Source organism: Buteo buteo, chromosome 9 (genome assembly GCF_964188355.1).
Source record: "Buteo buteo chromosome 9, bButBut1.hap1.1, whole genome shotgun sequence".
NCBI lineage: Eukaryota > Metazoa > Chordata > Aves > Accipitriformes > Accipitridae > Buteo > Buteo buteo.
In genome coordinates, this window is record NC_134179.1 from 10,824,693 (window position 1) to 10,848,442 (window position 23,750).

At 35.9% G+C, this 23,750-nt stretch overlaps 1 protein-coding gene across 2 annotated transcripts in view; it reads right to left on the reverse strand.

Annotated features, from left to right (window-relative positions):
• Positions 1–23,750, reverse strand: part of CCDC88A (coiled-coil domain containing 88A) — an 82,690-nt gene that overhangs the window by 51,149 nt on the left and 7,791 nt on the right. For both annotated transcript variants that reach the window (XM_075035370.1, XM_075035369.1), the window contains exons 3-8: positions 12,079–12,187; positions 7,788–7,857; positions 3,144–3,202; positions 2,290–2,373; positions 1,584–1,724; positions 345–514 (exon numbers count right to left, since the gene is read on the reverse strand). In XM_075035370.1, coding sequence (XP_074891471.1) covers positions 345–514; positions 1,584–1,724; positions 2,290–2,373; positions 3,144–3,202; positions 7,788–7,857; positions 12,079–12,187 — 633 coding nt within the window. The remainder of the gene's footprint in view (positions 1–344; positions 515–1,583; positions 1,725–2,289; positions 2,374–3,143; positions 3,203–7,787; positions 7,858–12,078; positions 12,188–23,750) is intronic.

Here is a 23,750-nt window from a genome sequence, read left to right on the forward strand (position 1 = left end):
CAGAAAGTTCAGAGTACAAAAGACACAAAATTGCCACAGCACTCATTCACTGATTTCAGTAAGTTTATGGTTAAACCGTCAATATGATATAAATTAAGACAATCACAGATGAAAAGTTGTATTTGTCGCACTGGTCCACAAATATGCTTACATTTTGAAAATATGCTTTCTGGGGTGCAAAAACTAAAAAAAGCATTTAAAACTGTAGTTTAACATTTGAAAGAATTTGTCTACAGAGAAAGGGTTGAAAGAGTTTGTCTACAGAGTACTACAATTGTGCAAAATCAACATCATCTTAAAACCCTATGACTCTCAACACACATCTGCAATCTACATGTACTCACAGCTCTTGCCTAAGCCTTCTTATCTTTGCTTTGGCATCTGCTAGCTCTACTGATAGGTGCTGTCTGCTTTCAGTGCGTTTCATGCCAGGAGATCCACAAGGTGATTGTGCTGCCGATGCGTGAGGTAGAAAACGGAGACAGTCCCGTTCTTCTGAGAGTTCTATGATAGTCTAAGAAATTTTTAAAAAAGAGAGAGAGAAAAACAAAGTACAGAATTGCATTCAGAGAGCCATTTATGTCAGAAACTACTATCATTCAGTGCCTTAATAAATCAAAGACTGAAACAAAGAAAGAATAATGGAAAAGTTTTGCCATAAAAGAAGTTAGAAGCCCTACATACACCTCTATACCTAACGCAAATAAATAGTCACAGCTATTTAACAGTACTGTTTGGCTGTTCTTAAACTACTCAAATTTAGACTTTTAAATCCACAAAATTATCAGTGCTCAGAATGGATTGGGTAATGAAAAGGCAAGAATTCCTTAAACATGAGAATAAATATATCTCTCTAAAGAAGCTGGCACTCTTCAGCTTCAAATACTTTTGCTTTGTGTTGCAAAAAAGCATTACCATACATCCTCTCCCATCACGGTTAAGTTTCTGTTTTACTCTTGTCAAGACTGTGAACTGGAAAGACAGTTGCTAACTGTCAAAGGAGTACTTGGAATAATTGCAACATTAAGATGTCCACACTCTACTGAGGGGCAAATGTGGGACCAACAAGATGATTCATAACTTGCAATTTTTATTAAATACATTTCTATTTCTTGATTCTCACACAGTACGATAATTATGCCTCGCGATAAGCTTGTAAAGCCTCCTCTCCTAGTATGGATTCTACTCCAGTTCACTCAAACCTGTACAATAGGACACAGTAATGTAACAGGCATCTTTCAGCAACTGGCTTGCAAACTGATAGATTACTGATTCCTGGAGACTTCAGCTGATACAGCTTTGGATTTTCTGTTTTCAACTACTGAGGAATGTTATTTAAAGTTGTTTCAGACTCTGGTTACATGAAAAAGATCATCTGCTATATCTTTTCTAGTTTGTCACAGTATTCAACAACTAGTATGTACACCATAACTACCTGAAACAACTTTCTGGCAGTAAGGAATCCTTGCTTAAATATGTTAACAGAACATACATTAAACTATTAGTTATAAAAATGGTAAGCTGTATCATCTTAAAAAAAATTATTTACTATATTTCTCTTAAGCAACAAACCACATCCATACCTCTGAGTGCTCATCCCTTTCATCTATAAGTCTTTTTAAATGTAATGCCATATTCTTCAAGAGAGGTTCAACATATTCTTGTGTCAATACAATGACATCCATCCACTGCAGATCAAACACATTCTCCTGATTATGAGTTACCTACACAGAGTGAAATGGAAGAGAAGAAACATCCTCTTTAAATTATAAGAGTGGAAAAGAAGCATAAAGAAAATAAAGCTGAAACTCTATGGGTTAAATTCTCTAGACAAGGTATGAAAAAACATTTAAAACAAACTAAATTGTACATAATGGAACAGTTCCTTGTCTTCCTGAAAGTAGTACCTTGTACTTCTGGCAAAATAAAAAGCAAAAGGTGACTATGACAAAATATATATTACATATCACATATATGGGATTTGAATTATATTTTATAAATAAATTTGCAGATGAACATTTCACTTAAGTAATTTGCTGTAATTCTAAGAAATTCTTGGAGCATCAAACTTACTCCCTGGTACTGCTTTAACAGTGTAATCCAAAAGAGCTTATCATGCAATCTTTTCGTGAATAAAGTTAAAAGGTAAAGGCATTTTTTGCTTACTAAAACCAATAGATATACAAATCACAAATTTGATTTACTTGCTTTTGAACAAATGCAATTAATTTTCTTACAATAAAATACTCCACCTCCAAAAAAATTAAAAGCACAAAACCCCCAATATACCTCTTGAATATGGGCTGCAACAGCTGCTCTAGTGTCAAAATCCAGACCTTGGATTCTTTCAATAAATTCTTCTTTTTTCTGACACTATAAATAAAGACATCTATTTTATATACTTTTATATGTATACTCACAAGCATTTTCATTCTTCCTTTGTATTTCTAACAGCTAAAAATGATAAAACTGACATTACAATGATCACATATTATCTAATAATTCTGTTGACCAATAAATACTTCATTTATGCCATATTACAGTAATTATAACTTTCAACACTGACGATAAAGAAAAAACAGGTATTGAAATGGGGAAAAGGAGAGGTTTCTTAAAATAGCTACTTATTCAAATTTTATGCTAGTGAGTTCCACAGGTATTTTTTTCACTGTCTTCTCTAGTACTCAAGTTGCTTAAGATGTTACAAACATAACTGATTCTAATTTTTCAGTTTAATTAGCTGAATAGTACAAATTTTCCTAATAAGAACAGCACTCCATCAAAAAAGTTTATTAAATACATGAAACAGTTTCAGTAAAATATATGAGTTTCAGTAACATAATTCTTCAGTACTTTACCATTGTCTTCCTTTCTTTACAGTATCAGGTGAATTAACAATATTGCCATTAATAAACTATTAGAAATACTACATAAACAGTTTGCTATATTTGTACAATAAAACTAAGAGGTGTACAGTTGTAGCCATTTTAACTGTAAGAATATCCAGATTTTCAAGGAATGCAATAGTACGACTAGAGGAAGGAAGGTCAAAGTTGTATACCACCTCAGGTATTAAAATAGTAAGAAAAGAGATCAGGAACACTTAAACCATTTCATACAGATATAAACATAATTAAACTTACCTGAACTGCACAACCAAGTAAAAGCAGGAGGAGTTTTTTTATTTCTTCAGTACCTGGCTCTAAGAAGAAAACAAGAACAAAAAAATGGTAGGTGTAAAATGGTAATCTGAGCTTCTTCCCTTATCCCTCAGAAACCATCAGGTTTTCTCATTGTTTTCATATAATTTATGTTAACCTAGTTTAGAAAACAAAAAGATGAAGAAACCCCCATCTTTCCAGCTTTCAACTTAGTCCTTTTTTGCCATTTAACTGCCAACTTACAGTGTTAACAAATGGCTTAACATCCATAATCATTTCAAACGGAAAAAAACCATCATTTCAGCCCTTTGTAAAGCAAAACTTCAGAGTGACACTTCCGAAAGTGCTTTGGAGACCTACAAGTTTCCAGCTGTCATCTCAGGTATCTTGAGATAGTTACAAAACTGCTTAAATTATCTGCCGCCCCCAAGCTGTAAGAGTAAGGTGACAAGTTCATTTAAATTATTTTATAAAGCTGTATTAGATATTCATCTGCACATCTAAAAATCAAAATGTATTTCCAAATCTGGCCTTAAGCATCTTAAATCTCCTAAAGAAGCTTAAGTTAAAGAACTCTATTTACGGATCAGTAAAGATGTTTTTTACTTTTTACTTTCAAAATGTCCTCGTCTTGCTACTAAATATACACTATATCTAGAATATAAATGCCATAAAGCAAACGCTTTAAGGATGGCAAAATAGCTTAGACTAGCTGAAATTAAGTTCTATATGGTCATATATCATTTTGCTTTACTGAAACAAAACACTATCCATTGGGCTATCTAGGAATAAAAGGGTCCTAATAGCATCCTTTCTACAATATACTCTGGATTTCAGCCAATAGTTTATTTCATTGTTAGCTAACCAGACAAAAGCTATGCTATCAAATATAATAATGCTGGGTCTGGCTAGAAATCTGACCTTTATTCTGCAAAACTGTACTCTGCGACACAGCTGGTGTAACTACTACCGATACCAACAGATTCACTCTCAGTCCAAATAGCAAACAGTGAATGTCTACCATGTACTGAAGTATGCACAGACATTCTTGAACCTGACCTAAGTTACTGAAGTCCCTTTTTTTAAAGGACTCAGTAATCACAGGTGATCTCCAATGACCATGAGATGATTATAAGCATCTAAAAGAAAACTCAACCAGAACCTTCTTTCCTAAATGGCAGTTTGCAATCTTCTACACTGGGCAACTAAGTCTATTTTGGATGAACCCCCACATAAGAAAGACGTAACCATTCACTTACAAGCACTTGCAAAATTGTCCTTTGATTTGATCCACTACAGTACCTTGTAAGTGAAACAAATGTAAAATCCTTCTCAAAAAGTTACAGATACGAGGTAATCTTGATCAAAAGATGAAATTAAGAAGAAATCAAGAAAAGGCCAAAAAGGATACAGAACTCTTAATGATTTTGACTAGTTTTCAGTGAAGAGTCAAGCCTGCTGCCATAAAGCAGAGATGAAAGACAAATGCTAAGCTTCTCCATCCTCCCCATAGCTTCAGGAGTTCTCTGTGCATTATAATACTAATTTGAGAGCTTTTTTCCAACATTGACTCAACCTGCTTCTTTTAGAGGGAGGTATGTATAATCCCAATGAACATGTAATGTTTCAATTTTTCAAAAGAGGTTTGTCAAACAGATAAGTTACAAAGAACACAAAGTCAAATGGGAGATGTTTAATCATTTATACAGACTTCTTGTATCCCAAAGACTTGAGTTGTGAAGTCTTTTACATAGAACTAGAAAACATCAATGAACATGTTTCATCAGAAGCATGCTACTTCAGCTGAAGAAGGGGAATTCCACCTGGCTGCCTGCCTTAATCAAAAGAGGTTAACCAGAATATTGTAATAGAAGGAATCCATCCCAGCATCTCACATCCTACATTCACTTATCCCAATAGATTTATCACACTTTTTTTTTTTTTTTAAACCAATCCCTGAACTCCTCTTCAGATACTCATTTGCACACTGCTTCAGCATCTCTTGACTGGCTTTTAAAAACCTACCTGAACATAGTTTCCATGTCTCTCCCCCACATTCCCTGAACGAACATGGTAAAATATTGAACAACCTCAGCTTCCCATGGCTACCAACCATCTTCTGTGTTTTTCTTCCTTCTTCTCCATCACAAATGCAGAAATAGATCATTCTCTTCTACACTCTCCAACTTGCTGCTTGAACTTTGTCCCTACCCTATCCTATCCTATCCTTCAATCTTCTCTGCACTCACTCTTATCCCTGACTTTCATACCCTCTGCAGCCTTCCATCCTCCCCTGGCTTGCTCCCTCAAAAATATGAACTTGTTTTTATCTTTCCTCTTCCCCTGTTAAAGAACATTTGCCTCATGATTATCTCCTTTCTCCTTTTCCTCTGTAATTTAACTTAACATTTACAGTCACAGGCTGTAGCTCTTCTCCCATTTTCTCCTCAAACAGGCTTCCTGCCAATTAGCTCAACTGAAGTGCTTCTTGATAAAGTCTCTGATGAACTCTTTTTTTACCAGAGCTCAAATCCAGCATTCTATCTGCATTTTCCTTTATTAGCCAACTGCCTCTGATACAGTCAAACACACTTCTCTTTCTTAAATCTTATCTGCCCTTGCCTTCCGCAATTTGTCATCTGGTATTTGTCTACTAATCATTCCTTAAGTACAAAGTAGTGCAAAGGGGAAAAACTGGGAGACATTGCTGTGAAAAATGACAGCTACAGCCTAAGCTTTAGTGGACCAAATCTGAATTATTATCAGAGAATCAACTTTTACTATGGGGGCTCGCCTTGATGCAGTTAGATTTACACTGTAAGTCTCTCAAAAGGTCACTGAGGTTTGATTTTACTACACTTGCCCACTAAAGAAAAAAAACTTAAAAATCCCTGTAGGGATAAGGTCCTCTTCAAGTTGACATAGCAAGAACAGTCCTAACTTTCAAAGGGGAAAGGTTCTGGATGGAACCCAAAAGAACAGGTCTATCTTCTGATTCAGATCAAACTCCATTATGAACTCAGGCAGGAATCTGAAACATCTTCAGTAATATTGCCCGTACACAACAAATTTTTTTTAATATGTGGGCTATGCTACAGTAAAGTCCTTATTTTCTCACAAATCCAGTAATGTCCCCACAGGAGAGCAATGCCTACACCACCAGAGGTTCCAGCTGCCAAACCACAAAAGCTACACAGACTTCGCTGAGGTCCCAAAATGGGAAGAAGCCTTCTTATTAATGACTAAAGCACAGTTTTTTATGTAGACAACTGAATACTAAATTATCTTTGTGGATTTTTGCAGTGCATTTTTAATAAAATTTCATCTTATACTGCACTATTGTTAAGATATATTTTGTCTCAGTATCTTGAAGAGAATAAAAAATGTCACTACAAAAACAATACTATGACCCGTTTTTTTTAATCCATTCTTCCACTAAATCTCATTTCTAGGCAAACCCATGGAGTCTTTCAAAAATCTTAAGAAAGTCTGGAATCAAAATATAAAAGCACGATGGATTCTATTCTTTTGGAAAAGAAGAGACCACATTCACACTTCTTGGTGCATACGATAGATTACAGCATCTACACATATAAAAACTTAAAAGGCTGTGACCTCAGAAGCATAAGCAGCAATATTCAAAAGCAGAAAGCAAAAATCAAAAATATTAAATAAAAGATACCTATATAAATGGGATATATGCAGATGGGATGTGGAAAGTGTCAACGTTATGAACCCTGGAACTGAAAAGTGAGGTAACACAGATGGTTCTTCTTGCTCATGAGAAAAATTTGTCTCACACAGAAGCATGGCATATAAGACATCTTAAATAAATAAAAAAAGCCAGGGGAAGCTACACAGCCTGTTAGAGTAGTTCCTAACCTCTCTGCTGAGCTGCTAGAACATCAGAAGTAGAACACCTGGGACACATTAGACCCAAGTAAATAAATTCTGCCCAATCCATAGTGGCTCCATGCAGGCCAGGTGTGTCTGCTCCGTGCTTCTGGAATTGAGAGCATGGTGCAGAGATTCCCAAGTGGCTGTGGATAGTCAGCTGGGTCCATACAGGCTAATTTTCTTGGTCTGAAAATTGCAACTCTCAGAGCTGGAAGCAGAGAAGGTGGGAGCATGGAGAAGAGAGTGTCAGTTCAGGGGAGAAAGCAAGAAGGTAATTGCAATATTTTTCAGGTAACGATGCAAGAGAAGCAGGAGAGTTTGGGGGAAGGAAAAACAAGGATTAGGAGTTGGATCAAGTGAGATTCATTGAACTGCCAATTTTCTCAGGGGTGGCTTAGGTAAAGAAAGTTGAGAGCGTAGTAGCTGGGAATACATGAAACTTATACTTTGTCATATCAGTGGCTCACTGGTTGCTGGGAAATGCACTTCGTTTCAGTATAAATCCTAATCACAGCCAGTGCTGAGGTTTGGACAGAACACATTTTTGTAAAGTGTGGACCTTTGGTGTGAAGAAAGAAAATGTTACTCATTATTAAACCACTTATTTGCTAAAAGTATTTACACCATCTTCTGTTGAAAGGCTTAATCCTATATTAATTTTATTCCCAGTGAAACAATACGTATTATTACATCAATATAAATTTTCATCTTAGTTAAAAATAAACTTACCAGAAAAAGGATTTTTGCCAATTATTAATACATTTGGCAAAGACATCATGATCAACTGCTGCAAATTCTCCTATAAAAGTTAATTAAAATATTATTTAAATCATATGTATTGAATGAAAGCAAACATCAAATACTAACCACCACAGAGAACTTAGTATTACATAAGTAGTTTAAAATTTTTCAGGTCTTAATACATGCGTGTTTAATACTTAATTATTTGGACTCTAATTAAAAAAACTTTACAAGTACGAATTACTTCTACAAAAGCTTTGTTTTATTGGTTTGCAAGATCATCTCAACATGGTAAAATCCTCTTGTGGCAATGAGCTGGCTTATGGATCTTAAGCCAACTAGATCCTGTGTCTCAAAATGTAGCAAAACTCCTTTAAATCATTAGTGTTCTAGTTTCTCTGACTAGCTTATTGACAGATGTTTATTTTATTTGCTCTAAATTGCATTTATACTACAAAATATCAACTTCCTCTATTTCATGTCCATAGTCTCGATGGCCTTGCCAAAACGTGGATGTGAAAATTACAGGTTTTTTCCTGCAGTTATGCTGGGACAATCCTGAATATAAAGCTACAAAATCCTATTTGCATGATCCCGCGGAGTTTTAGTTTGGTAAGTCCCACGCACTCAAGCAGCAGCTTTGCCTATCTATTCTATAGACTGTATCAATGGATAGTTTCTGTCAGCCAGTAATGGCTGTAATCAGGTCAAATCCCCAGTCTAGACAGAGCCTAATTCTTCTGAAGCAGAATAGTCCTCCTCCTGTTCCCAGATGTTTACTCACAGCAGATGCCATCCCATCAGTAGCTCTGGAGTCATGCTTTTTGTTTTTCCACAGTGACAGATTCATTAATACATAAAATGTTCATACTCAAAAGCTATGTATTCCAGAACCATCACCACTTTATATCCAAAAGACACGTATTATGTGTCATTATTGTAAGCTAAAAACCTAACATAAAAGTCAACTCATTTTAAGTCACATTTGAAAAATGACAGCATTCCTTGAGAAACACCTGTAGAAATTATTAGCTATAGCTATACTTGAAAGTTCTCACTAGTTAATATAGGACAAAAAATTATATCTGAACTGATTAATACTAGACTGAAAAATATGTACTCTTACTGCACATGCCCAAGACAAATTATAAGGAAGGAAAAAATAGCTTTGACCTACTCAAATATGAATTTCAACCAACCATGACTCTTGTACTTCTGAGATCTTGATGACAATTTTCAAATTAAAAAAAAAGATATGAAGTACACCACAGAAAGTTTTAAATCAATAAAGAACAGATAAAATATAAGTAGTTCAATGCATATTTATAGCTACTATGAAAGAAAATCACATACTTTAAAAAGTGGGGGCTTGGTGGCTTTTTTGTTGTTTGGTTTTTTTGTAATAGCTCAAATAATTCCATGATGCTATTATAAAGCTCTTCTTACTGTGAGGGAGAGTACAAGTAGGGGTAACCAAGAAATGTGTCCTCTATGGACTAATGACATTATCACCTCTTTTCTTACAACACCTCTACCTTGCTTGAAAGATGTCTACCACCTTTTCTGTCACACAGTGTTAACTTCATCAATAAGCTTGGTGCAACTGCTCTCAATTTGTGCTTACTTTTGAAATGACTGCTTCTATTAAAAACCTGACATTGGAACCTGTGTCTCCCCAAATTCACATATTTATTTTAACTGTTATTTAACCTGCAAAAATAAACTAAGCCTATTTGCAGAATTCTGCCTTGCTTGTACAAACTTGTAGAGTTCATTAGCATTTATTTTATTAAAGACTCACACGTCATCTGTCAAATGAGGCTGACAGAGCACCCATGGGAGTCATGGAAGCTCACTGTATAAAACCTCCAAAGCCCACAAAACCTGATAGGTGGATCAGTTCTCCTGAATCAGCTGCTGAGAACAATTCCACACTCTTATGTTGCCAGGAAATGCATAGGCTCAAAAGACTGGTTTGGGACCTAGTAAGAGTTTGGTGATGCTCTAAGGAAGTAAAGCAGCTTCACCGGAAAAAGAAGATGCAATTGTAATTACAGAAAAGAACAAAGATGACACAGGAACCAAAAAACTTGTATAGTCTAACATGATGTTTTAATTTTGAACATTATATTCTATCAGTGCCGTTTTTTTGACAAGTACATATACACAACACTGATGCAGTTATTTACTAAATTGAGAATGTTTTCCAGTGATGTTATAAAAACACATGGAATAACCCAGCATGGACAAGCTCACAATAAAGAGTTTTAAGAGTTAGGATAACAGAATGCTAAAAATTAAAAAACCTTATATCCATTAATATCTTATCCCTACTGCAGCATTCCAGACATTAATTAATCTTGTATCTCAACACAATCATTACCTTCTATGCTCCACTACTCTCAGGCATGCCATTCAGAACATATACCAAGCATGATACCTGTGTAGACAGCTGCCCAAAGCACTCAGGTGTAAGGGCTCACACCTCTGTCAAGGCATACCCCAGACTACGAGAGGCCTCTCGGATTGATTCCAAGGCATTTGTCAAGCACTAGCTTTTCTGCCTTGGGTAATTTCACAGGTGACAGGAACTAAACTGACCCCTTCTTGAAACTGAGTTTGCTATGCTGCCTTGCTAACCCATACACAGGCTGTGGGAAAACACCAGCTGCCAGGCCACACTAAGTTTGAGAGGAAACGATGACTACAGTCCATCCTTCAACACTTCTCTCCAAAACCAGGAAACTACCACAAGGCATACACCTCCCTGTACACATGTGGGCACACCTGAGCGACCATCAGCAACACGTGTTGATGTTCAATCAGATATACCCACATGCAAAAAGCAATTTTAAATTTGAACAAGTGTTCCAGTTTGGCTACTAAATGCCTTTACTCCTACTAAAATGCCAGACCTGCAGTGTTTGCAAGTTCCCTCACTTGTACTAGGAGCCTGAGAGACTGGGGACGGAAAGGGGGAAAAAGGTTTATGCAGTTCTATACAGCTTACACGTCCACAGGGCAAACTTGAACCATTAAAGGCATGGTGACTGATTTTAACATTTATTGAGTATGAATACTCTTTTGTTTTAAAAAAGCCATAATAAATTATTTCTAACACAAAGGTTTGGAGCAACAATAACAATCCTGAATCATTCAAAGGTAAGCTACCTAAATGCAAGCGATTCTGCCTGATCCTGTTGCACTAGGACTGGCTGATACTATAAGGCCAAAGAAGCACAGGGAATGCTTTGAATTTAAATAAAGATCAATCCTGTCACTGTTTGAGCCTCCTGTTGCACCAGTTGTGAAACACTAATGCCTGGTCAAAAACGACTACCATCAGGAAATGGAAAAGCGTATGGGTCTTACTAGGCAGCATTTATACCCACATATAGTAGCCGCCAAGAAAAGAATGATGTGAAGTACGCAGAAGCTCAAAGTGCTAGCTAGAAAGACGTACAGTGGTTGACCTCTGCAGTAAGTGACAGCTGGGAATTTTCACTGCACTTTGGAGTTTTTGAGAACATGTACTATGTGTGTACACACAAGGAAAAGCGTACAACAGTACAGGCTCTGTCATGATGCACCCACTATTAAAAGGCAGATAAAGGAGATTTTCTCCCAGATCTGGACTCTCCTGGCAGAAAGGTGCAGGGAATTGTGGAAGGGCACTGAAAGACACACTGTAAGGGATGCTGGTGGTATTTGCAGTGTCCTACTACAGCATGTCCATGCGTACACCACTCTATTCAGGCTCTGCATCTAGAAGGCATAGTACCAGCTCTTACCTATCGCAAAAACCACAAAAATTCAATGGCTATTTTACAGCTCTAAATTAGATAATCACTGCATTTACTATGAATTCCCATCTGATTGTTATCATCTCACTGATTTTTTCCTACTGAAATCAAATTAATTCTATAACCAATAAATTTTTTGATAAAGACTAAATGCACATTTAATAATTTCTCTCATAGGCACAAAACTTGGCTCAATTCAGAAAATACCAACTGATACTGCTTAATGTACTATAGGAGCAAAGATGCAGAATACCTATCGTATAAACATATTATAATTCACATACAAGTGTTTCTAGACTACTACTATACCTGTAAATTAAGCATGATAAAAAATTTGACCAGATTTACAAAAAAATAACCATCCATACAATATCTCAAAATATTAATCTTATTATTGTTACCCTTAGAGGCATAACTATTACAGAATTCTTGGAAACAATTCTAGGCAAAACATAATACAAGAAACAATTACTGACCTGATAGTAAGTTTTTATTTGTTTCACCAAAATAGACAAATTTTGAATCCTTAATGATGCATCATTGTTTACTTTTTTGTTTATCCTCTGATTAGCAGACTTTGGATTACTGAAAAAAAAAACACAAAACCACACTGAACATTAACCTTTAAAGTCTCTATATAAAACAAATGATATAGTTAATGTGCCAGCATAACAACTTCTTGTCTCAGTTACCATGCCACTTTTTTCCCCTCCACAAGTAAATAAGGACTTGTGGAAGTGACTGCCAAAGGCAGAAAGTAGTAACTTGAAACATCTGTCTCCAATACAACTGGTCAGATTAGCACCCTTTTTGGCTATTAATGCAGTATGTAATTGGGAGCACCCATCACAATTACCGGAGAATGAATGCAAGAAGAAAGCTTTTGTGGCTCTGCACTTCTCCACAAGCAGGCCCATCCCTGACAGAATACAGAAAGCAGAATATAGCTATAATGTAAATATTCCAGCACACACTGCAGACATCAGGAATGATACTCACTGATGCAGACAATGATGAATAACAGAATTCAGACTGGCTACATTAATGAATGTCTATAAACTGAAAACTATTATGATGCTATTTTACTATCTTGAGGCACAAAAACAGAATGTAAGTTTTAACTTTTAGAACAATGAGGAATATGAAATACATCATGCTAACACACACTAAGTTATATTAATTTTATTTACAGATGACTGAGATCTGTCAACAAAGGTATTATTAATTGGGAGTTTTTGTCATGTACTCTCACATACCACCAGATTTTTCTCTGGGTTTATCATGGCTTCAGAGAGGTATCAATACCTTTTTCCTTCACAAAGTAGAAAGGATCTGAGGAAATGCAGATGAGTCACCCTTTTTCCCTACCTCATAACATACCAAGTTATTAACCCCATACAAGACAGTGTGACAACATTCACTGTGATTTTTCAAGGAAAACAATACAGAACCAATCCAACTCCTCCATGACACCCTGTAAAAGGCTTTGAGAATTCATAACGGATGGCCAATATGAAGTTTCTTAACTTTTACAAAGATACTTGATACAGTTGCACAATGCAACTTTTGATATTTAATTATATTATTGTATTATTTAATGATATTATTGTCAGATAAATGTGCAGCTGACTGGAATACTGCACTCAAACAAGAAACTACCAACATCTCACTGTCAAAGTGGAGGTTCCTACAAGGGTGTGTGTCTGCTGGGCCTCATTTTATTCAACATTGCCATTCATGATTTAGACAATGGAACACAGAATACAGTTATCAGAACTGCCATTGGCAAAAATTGGGAGGAATAAGAAAAAACAACCAAAAAAACTTCAAAGAACACTATGGCAATTGAGAATGATCCTGATAAAGTGCAAAAGTGGTGTGAGAGCACTATAATGGAATTCAGTAACAATGCGTACAGGCAAAAGATTATACTCAGGAACCAAATGCAGGAAGAGGAGTAACTTGCTATAACACAAAAATCACCTGAATATTGTAGTGGACACAACCAAACACCAAGGAAAAAGAAATGCCATTGCCAACCCCCCCAATTCTTCAGTTTTTTTAGTATAAGTGCTGTCTAAAAGACAGGTAGTTATTCTTTGCATGGTACAGATGATGCTTCAGTTACTAGAGAGTCACACTTCAGGGAAGGTCTGCATTTGTACTTCTTTCACACGTGAATCACCTGGGTTCTAAGCAGCATGCAAAGGCTCATCACAGGCCTTCCCTCAATTACTTGGGCATACTGTATTGCCAGGTGACATACAGGTACATCTGCCCCTAGAGAATAGGAACTGACTGTCGAAAAGCACATCCATCACACAGCAAGTTCTTGCAGAGTTCCTCAGGAGGAGACCAAACAGAGCAGGTTACACGTCAGCGTGAATTGTCTTGGTAGGACACCTACAACCTGCAACCTGAAAGCCAGATGCTATTGATGCACATAAACTGAAGGCTGTGCAGAGGACACCAGAAAAAGAACATGCACCATAGGGAACTGATACATATTTTATCTGAAGAAACCACATGGAAGTAGTCTACAAGATCATCGATATATATATGATTCATACATTTCTATACAGATACTCGATTCAACTAATGTGTAAGTGTAAACAACCAACCCCCCAAAATGAGCTATTCCCTCTACTCCACTGAACATAGTAGCATCCTGATTTATTTTAATGCAGTTTATCACTTTGATAGTTTCACACGCTCTTTGTACGAGTATCGCTGTAGACAAAATTTACATATTTTTCATTTAAATTTAAGTTACCTAAACAAACTTCTATTTGCCTTTTACAGCTTTCTTTGGTTTTAGCATGTTAGAATTTTTAAAAGATATATTTATGGCTTTTCTTCAGTTTATTGCTATCACAATTTCCTGGCTTGTAAGCATGAATAGAAATAACATAGAAAAAACACTGCCAGGAAAGGAAGTCAGATCATATAAAAAACACACCTCCAACACAGTCATTTTTAAAAGTAAAGCAGTAAGCATAGCATCTTTTTTCTCTCAAGTATATGAATATAAGTCTAGGAAAATTAGGACACAGATTCTTACATGGGTAATTGCCTCATTCCTAAATGCTCATCACCACGTGCCTAAAAATACTATAAACAATTAAAGTACATTTTAGAACATATTAGCTGAAACTATGTGACTAAGATGTCACCTTGGATTAATTCAGCCAACCTGTAGCTACAAAAAGAACTAAATGGACTAAAAATGATTATGCTTTGCAGATATACAGAACTGAACTCCTTTCCAAACTGAATTCATTCAAATTTGTTAAAATCAGAGAGAAAATCCAGGATAAATCCTGCTGACCTGATGCTGTACAGAGATCAGCTGAAGTCTCCTATTTCTACATTCATATCTCCAAAAGGCCGATTTGGGCCCTTAATCTTCATCTTTAATCTTAATGACTATCGGATTATCTCCAGGCTTTTTCATCATCTTCAGCAGCATTTCTACAGCCATATATTTTAGATGACTCTCCCTTTAGAGCACTCAAAATAGAGGGCACTAGAATTTCCTGAATATTGTAATAGCTCTTATTTTAGTATCAACACAAAAATTAGTGTGCAACCACAAGAACTCAAAACACAACTGTCATAAAAGCTCAGGCTTTACACTTTCTAATTTCAAAAGCTGCACTAGAAAATTTAGACAGATCTTGTAAGAACAAAAACTTTAACATTTGCATAGCACTATGTCTTCATAATGTTATGTAAACATAAATCTTTGCACACTCTTAAGACAAATTGTTACTCTCCCAATACTACAAATGGGAAATGAACACAGAAACAAACTCCTGAATAGCAGCAGAAACAATCAGTGCCAAGGATATCTGAGAGGAGGAGGAAAAAAAATGGGCAATTAGAGCCCAAGATTTCCTACGACACAAATTCTTAGTTCCACACCTTTGTCACCACTTCCATCTTCATGTTTCACTGGACAATATTTCACTACTGGGGCTCGCACACACCAAAGATACAGCACATGACCTTTGTGTTTTATTTGATGATACGAAAATAAATTTTTGAAATCAGAAGTCATAACACCTGGGCAAGATCAGGAACTGTAAGATGTCATTACACTTGTACCTGGACTTTGCTCCTGAATACCAGCACTTCTCCTCACAGTACAAAAATAAATAATTCGTGTGTCTCAAATGCTGCACTAACAGATACTAACAGAATCTGAGCACTTTTAGAACACTTTAGCAGACGCTTGGCAACAGTACTACAGCAAATCATTCTTATGTTTCATCTTCTCCATCTTAATCCTTAGAAATCATGTATGGATCAACTCTACCAAATTATGCATTAACAACGATAATCAGAAATTCTGTGGTATTAGCCTTGTGTCAAAGTTAATGTTGATACATATAAAAGATATTTTAAATCTTCCAACTACTGTTGAAAGTAAAGTAACATTCTTTTATTTCCACCAATTCACCCCGTGTATCCCCCTCCTCCTGTATGTGTGTGTGTGTATATATATATATGGGTTTCGTTTTTTTTAATGTGGTGTGTATCTTCATTTATTAAGACCAGTTCAATGGCTGACACATATTCCTTAAAATTTATGGAAATTCCAGGCTTCTTTTTTGATAAAAGTTACACTGTTTTGGGTCAAAATGATTCATTCCTGTATCTTAAACCAGAAAGCATTCAACTTTTTTTTTTTTTGGCATGAATTGCAGGAAACAGTTTAGTGAGATTGTGAATTTTGCTGGGAAAACTTGGGCCACAGATGTGCTCTAGAACTGTACCATTACCACTTGAAAAAACTCACAGTCCAGTTATATGATCCTCTGCTAGTACAGACTATCAACAATTAAAATCAGAATGTCAGCTTCAGGACAACCTGGTGCACAGAATAAATTTATTTTAATAATCTTAATTTTTTCCCACAGATTATGGTCCAACAGAGACCCAAACCTCAAAGTTCCCTTAACATTTTTCAGCAGAGCTTTAAAATAGATTATGGTAACATGAAGTTTAACCCCTTGCTCTTGAGGATCAATAAAACTGCGTTACTTAAATATCAGTACTAACACTACTAATCTCTACTAATCATTTTAAATGTAATTAAACATGTAGCCTCAATAACACACTATAGCTAGTAGGGAGTTTTATTTCTTTGATTTTGTCACTTTTTTTGTGAAGATTGTTGTATTGGCTCATTACCCTTCAAACAAGAGAGGTAAGTTGTCTTTGACACTCTCAATCATCACATGTTAGCAATAACTAGGATGACTTTTACTTGAAAAAAAGGTCATCTTCTAACTCTTCCTGGAGTGGAATCCTGCTCTCAATACCTTCCAGTGCAAAGAGGACTCTACCTCTGTACGATGGTAATTTAATGAAATAATGTGATTAGAAAGATTTAAATTATTATACTTTATAAACACAGAATATTAATAGGCTACCTATTAAAATGACCCACCCGTTGAAACATGAACACTTAAAATAGAGGCCACTTGATAGAAGAACCCTTCAGTGTTTGCATTTACCAGTGTTCCCTAATCTTCGGTCACTGATTTCTAGCTTTCAGATTATGTTTGAACTCTCAGTTTTGACTTGCAAAGTGTATTGAACAGCCAAGAACAGGCCTGACAGATAACTTCTCGCACCATGCGCTGTTACCAAAATAACTGTGATTAGGTCCTTCAGCAAGAGATTCATTATTTTAAAAAATAAACCCACCTTCATTCCCAATACTGATAACCAGGCCTTTTTCTCTCAAAGCCTCCAACTTTAAAGCTCAGTAGTCTCCTTAATCCACAAAACATCATTTTAAATAATCTTCATTTAGTCAATATAGTCCATCTTCTTAAGTATTGACGTCTTAACTCGTTCCTCTCAAAGAGGAAATAACATAGCATGATGTTATCTACACATTTTCCATTACATGTTGTTTGTATAACTGTTTTGTCAGACTGGTCCAAGCCAAGAACAGACATACTAATTTGCTTATCAAGCATTTGAAATAACTAATGAGAAAAACTAATTAAATATAATGTGCAAGTATTTTTCATTCAGAAAGATAAAATTCTAAACATAAATCGCCAAAACCCATATTGCTTTCAAGAGCATGCATCTTTTAAATTAGTTTACATTTTTTGGCAACTACTTTATTAGAGATTCTAATAAATTATTTGTATCCATATGTTGAATTGTTTAATTTTTATGACCTAGAAAATTTTTATAATAATTACATTTTCATTAATACTAAACAATTCTGCTTATTAGAATACATTTGGTCCAATACCACTGAAATAAACTAGTACATGCTGTTGGGAACACAACAAGATGCAAAGGAAATAATTTTGAAAATAAATAGGTTCTAAAATAAAGCTTTGTAAAAGATAGCTTTTAAAACCAGTTTTTTAAAAACATAATATTCTAGTGGCTACTGTGTTAGTTACACTATAAACATTTTTAAGGCAATACATGCTCTGAACTCTTGAGTCACTCCTTTTATTAGGTGGAGATACTGAACTGCTTCAGTGGCAAATAGCCTAGCAAAATAGGGCAAATCTATCTAGAAGTCAATAGGAAGCTGAGCAGTAAAAGATACCCTTAAGCAATTTTACATTTAAAAGCAACCTACTTATGACAAGATACATTAATTTCAATAGCAATAAAAACAGACAAGAGCATCTATCCCAATAATGCATTAGTTTAAAACTACTGATTACACAGAGAACTTCAGTGATTTTGAAATACTACCAGTGTCATGAATTACAGATTGAGACTTCATATAATCAGGGATTATGTGTCTTTAATTTTTCATTGACCAAAATCTATCAGAAATGGGAACGTGATAGCTTAATGGCTTCATGCTTAAATCTATGCAGACTGCAAACCAGTTGTGTCCTCTCTTGCCATCTGTTCCTTGATGGTACTTAGTGATTAAGTCTAGTACTATAACGCACCCTAATTTTAAATATTGTTTGAATGAATTTAAGTACAGTGAAATGCTGAAACAAGCAATTTGGAAAAAATTCTACATAAGCGTGCATCTCCGAAGGTAATAAATATTGACTGTTACTCTGTGTTTTAGCTTCCAGTAGCACAGTATTCACTTTTACACATAAATGTTTCTTGCCTACTAAAGTTGTATTTTTTTTGCAAAGTCCCATTGAATGGAATACTGAGGCTTACTCTTGCTCTCTTCCAAATATTTCAGTAATTACTGATACCAGAATGTTTGGATAGATCTCAAATAATAAAGCAGCATTTCCATTATTTACTATTAGCAAAAAAATAATAAACATGTACAAAATGTGTTTTACAAAGAAATGTAATGCAGCAGTGTCCTTTTACTGTGAAAGTTAAAATAAAACCAGGGCCTTCACTGAAGAATAATTGATAATATCCAATTTGCTTTAAACATTTGAAGCAACACCAGACAAAGCAGTACACTGAGGCAATGGAGTTATCAGAAGCACCTCTGCATATGGGACACAAGCAGCACTGGCCTTCACCAGCGTACTGTTTGATCAGTTTTAAAATCAATCATAGTCAGAAGGTCAGTCTGCAGGAGTTACAGTATCAAATAATGGGGCAGATTCTGAAGTACGATACTGTCAGTATCTGAACCTTGTGATCACACACATTCTACAAACGTTGGTACAAGATGGCATACTTCAAACTCCTCCTGCATCTGCCAGTATGATCAATTTCTGCTGTCAAAGATATTTCCATGCTAAATTTATCAAAAAGATAAAGAAAAAAATCTTAACACTCCTTTTCTACACCTCTGGTGCACATTCATCAGGACTTCTCTGTTGACAGAAATGGATTTAAATGGATGACGTCCCTAAAGAATAATTTGTGACATAGACTATCCACTGTTGAAGTGTGCAGAGAACTAACTTGGCACATTCTTACCTGAAAAATTGATGGCAATAAAATCCTTCCACCTCTCAAAGGGCATGATACAAGGCATACAAGCCCTGAGGCTGTAATGCATTGATGATACTGAACGATGTGATGGCCTGGTGATATTACACAATGCACACTTCACTACTACAACTGGAGAGTCGCAGTCTGACTTGCTGAAGACACAAGAGATGCATGTTCTAGAGTTGCTCAAGTGTTCACTTTTCAACCCTGCTTAGCCATTGCATCTTTCTGCACTTACACAGGATCCAGTAAAAGGATGCTCTAATCCTAACTTGCAATAAGCAAGCAAATGTTGTGGTTTATACTAACCACTCTTCTTTGCCTTTTTAGTGGGCATTTATGACAATCTGCCTCTTACTTGTAAAACACCTTCATTTCTGCCCTTGAGACAACACCGCTCAAGCAGCAATCAATGCACAGTTACAATGATCATGTAGTCCTGCAGACATCTACTCCAACGTCTAAAGATATCATTACAAATGCTGAGATATCATTTACCCCAAAATAAGCTGCATATTAATACCTCAATTTAAGGACACTTCGCTAACTCTGCACTTAGCAAAGATTGACTTTATGTGCCAGAAGTTTAATAGTTGTATCAAAGTTGTTTTGCCCCATGCTAATGTGAGTAGGAAGTAGGTCTGACATCAAAAGCCTTATGGCCCTTGCACAAAACCTCATTTCCTAGGATTATGTCCAACATCATAAACTATTAGGAGGCTGAAGCCCTATGCCTACTTTTACAAAAACACAACCAAGTAGCCTACAACAAATAGACTGGCTGGTGGGGATCACTGGGAACACTGCCAAGAACATATGAGTAGATACTGAGCACATGCAGACAGCTTTCCTACTTGCTGCCTTAGCTCTGCAGCATCTGACCAGGCTGAACTACTCACAGAGTAGCTGTACAATGCCTAACCTCTGTTTGGCACTCACAGCAGAGGAGCTGCCTAATTACTCATGGTTGAAGTGTGCTAGAATAGCTGTATCTGAAGCAGTGCCATAAGCCTTTGTGCTGAGTAACCCTGTCTCCCCCTTCTCCATCAATATGAACCTGCTGCACCTCATGGCTTCAGGGCTGCTCTGACCAACAACTGCTCTGCTGGGTGGTCCCACTGTTAGTGGTATTATTTGCATGAAGAGACATCCCCTCACATCTGTACAGTCCCAGGTTTACATGTGAATGTGCAAACAGTCAGACAAAATCATAGTATATTCAAGGGGTCTGGTGACTGCTCTTTAATTTCTCCCTCCCAGGGTTTTAAAAACAGCAGTGTCCAGAACAGCCCAGATTTATTTTTTGCCCTTTCTCTTTTCCTTAATAGTGATAAGGAAGATGCATGCAGGTGAGCAAAACGTCAGACAAAACAAAGAGAGGAAATAAAACGGTTCACCTGTCATTTACTAAACACACACTCGTATGACTGAATTAACACCTCCCCAAAATCCATAACTTCCAAGCTTACAGACCAACAGCTGTCTTTACCATCACATAGTATGAAACAACTTTACTGCTATTGTTTCAACTTGACTATCAAATGTATTCTTTTCCTATCACACTAAAAGGTACTATGTCAAAAAAAAAAAAAAGCTTTCTACCAAAAATTGAAAATGCTAAATCATTACTCACTGCACCAAGTAACCTGGGTAAGCTCCCCACAACAATCAAGAGAATGTGGATCAGCCTCTGCTCCACAGCTAGCAAAAAGTAAGCTGTCTTCCACCAAATTAAGAAGTTTCCCTGATGGAAAGGAAAATCTGTAGGATTCAGAGCATCACAGAACACTTAACATTGTCACACAAAATAAACACTCCTGGGTATTAAATAATTGAAAATTCCTAGAAGAAACAACTTGACAAACAAAACTTTTTTTGAGCAAGCAGATAAGAAGCAGGAATTCTGACAAACACACTTCACTACTTCAACAAATCTAAATATCTTACAAGGGTCTCGTCTTGTTGGGTTTTTTGGTTGGTTGGTTTGTTGGGATTTTTTTAATTGCAAAAGGCCTAGTAGCAAATATTGTTTGAAAAGGTAAAATTAGACTGCTGTAATACTTGCACTGTACTGCTTTCCAAATTGAACTAAAACAAAAAGGTAACACAGGATGCAAGTGCATACAGTCTACAAAGGACAAGCAAGAAAGAAGATGAACATACCACAGAAACAAAGCACTGAGGACAATGAATACTGAAGTTTTGCTTCCTACTTTAAGCATTGTGTGGTTTTTTTCCCGTCAGGGGAAACGTCTTCTACTTCTGAAATGAGTTCACATTTTAGGATCTATTCAGTTCAGTACTGATTAAAAGAATAACTGAAAACTATTTGACTTCGTGATTAACGCCTCAATGTAACTGACCATTAAAACACTGCAATCATTTACACCCACAATAACAGCGTGACAACGGTATGATTAGCTTTACACAAGTAAGCACTCACAGGTCTGGATCACAAGATGCAGCATGACTTTACACCAAACATCAGAGGGCATGAAGTGAGAAAACATTTTTACAATCTACCTTGGAAAGAACATTCTGCAAACATACAGGTAGTAGTTTGGAAGAAACATCGGAAACAGTTATATGAGAAGCAGAATAGGGCCAGAAAGTTGTCATGAAAGATAGGAGGCAGCAAGCAGTAAAGAAGAGAAGCAAATAAACACTTATTGCCCTTACCAAATGACATTTGTGGAACATGCTAAGATATTTAAAATATTAATATAAGGGAAAATAACTTATGTAGGATTTAAAAGCAATACACACTTATGCAGTCTTCTTTATTTAAGCTTAAAAAACCTCTTACAAGATTATCAAGTTTGTATATATGAGTTTTTCTCTTCTACCCTAACCAATTTCCAGCACCACAGCAGTATGTACTTTGCTTTATTTGATAGTCATAGCACTACCAAAAATAATTTCTCCTTTGGAAGACTTGAAAAAATGTTCACTTGTTTTATTCGTTACTTTGAACTTTGCTGAAGCTATAAATTCTCAAAAATAATTAGTTAGTACTTCAGATTCAAAATAGTCTAACCATAGGTAAGCATCTCAGCACACTGAGTATTAAAAACCACAGGAAATACTGATGTAAGATCATTGTAGTGAGATGCCACCAAAGCTACCTGAATATTGCAATTTCAGTGACTAAAAAGATCTTAAGTTGTAAAAATAGTGCCACAAAGATTTCTGTTAAATACTTTTGGTTAGAATGTTATGATTCTAGAATTCCCCTTTCTTAAGAAGTACAATAAACCTTCTATAAGTAAATTAGTAACAATAAAATACACATCTTCATCTTTTTCCATACCAATTTTTAGACCAGCAAGTGACAGATCTGAGCCCTTTGTACAGATTATTCCAGAGAATGAGACAAATTCAAATACAAGGCTCCTAGATATAAGGGGATTGCCAAAGAAAAGAAGTCACATTTCTTGTAAAAATTTTATCCACATGAGCAACTTCATTGCTTCAGCACACTAACTGTGATGTGTTGCAAATTTTGTGTGCACATCAATACACATACAATACCCTACTGATCTAGATACAAATAGAGCAGTACATGAAGGACCTTAACCCTGTTAACTACCCAAACCTCCAAGATAAGCATACACATAAGGGCCTGTAAAAGAAGTGCATTCTTTTCATCTTAAAACACCAATATTCTTGTTAAGATACAAACCAGCACTCTGTAAGTATGACATTTGTCTACATTCTATCATACATCAACTAGTATCTGTATTTTATTTTTGGCTGGCATACACAATACTCTAAATATACAGCAAGTATATTCCCAAGCTACCAGGAAATTACACCAGACATTTTTTTGCTCAAGGGCTTATTTAAGAAAAACAAAGATACTACACAAACAAAAACTAGGCCAAATATTTCCCTCCAGCTTAAAATAGGATAATATTCTGTAATAAACCTAAGCAGACTCTATCTCCTCTCACTATAGAAAAGGAAGCAAGTTTCCGAGTATATCTAAATGTGCAACACATTCAAAGATTCACCAATAGCCAGGGATATAATACAAGCCGCTTACAAGTTCATCCCTCACTATTTCCCAATCCAAAAACACAACCAAGATATTTTTTGCCTTTTCCTCAGACTAAGCCAATGGCAAAGCACACCAAACCAGTTTGGGTCAAGCAGTATCCTTGCTTCGATTCAATGCCTTAACATCAATTAGTCCAATGAAACAAAGTGAGGGCATTTTGTAAATACT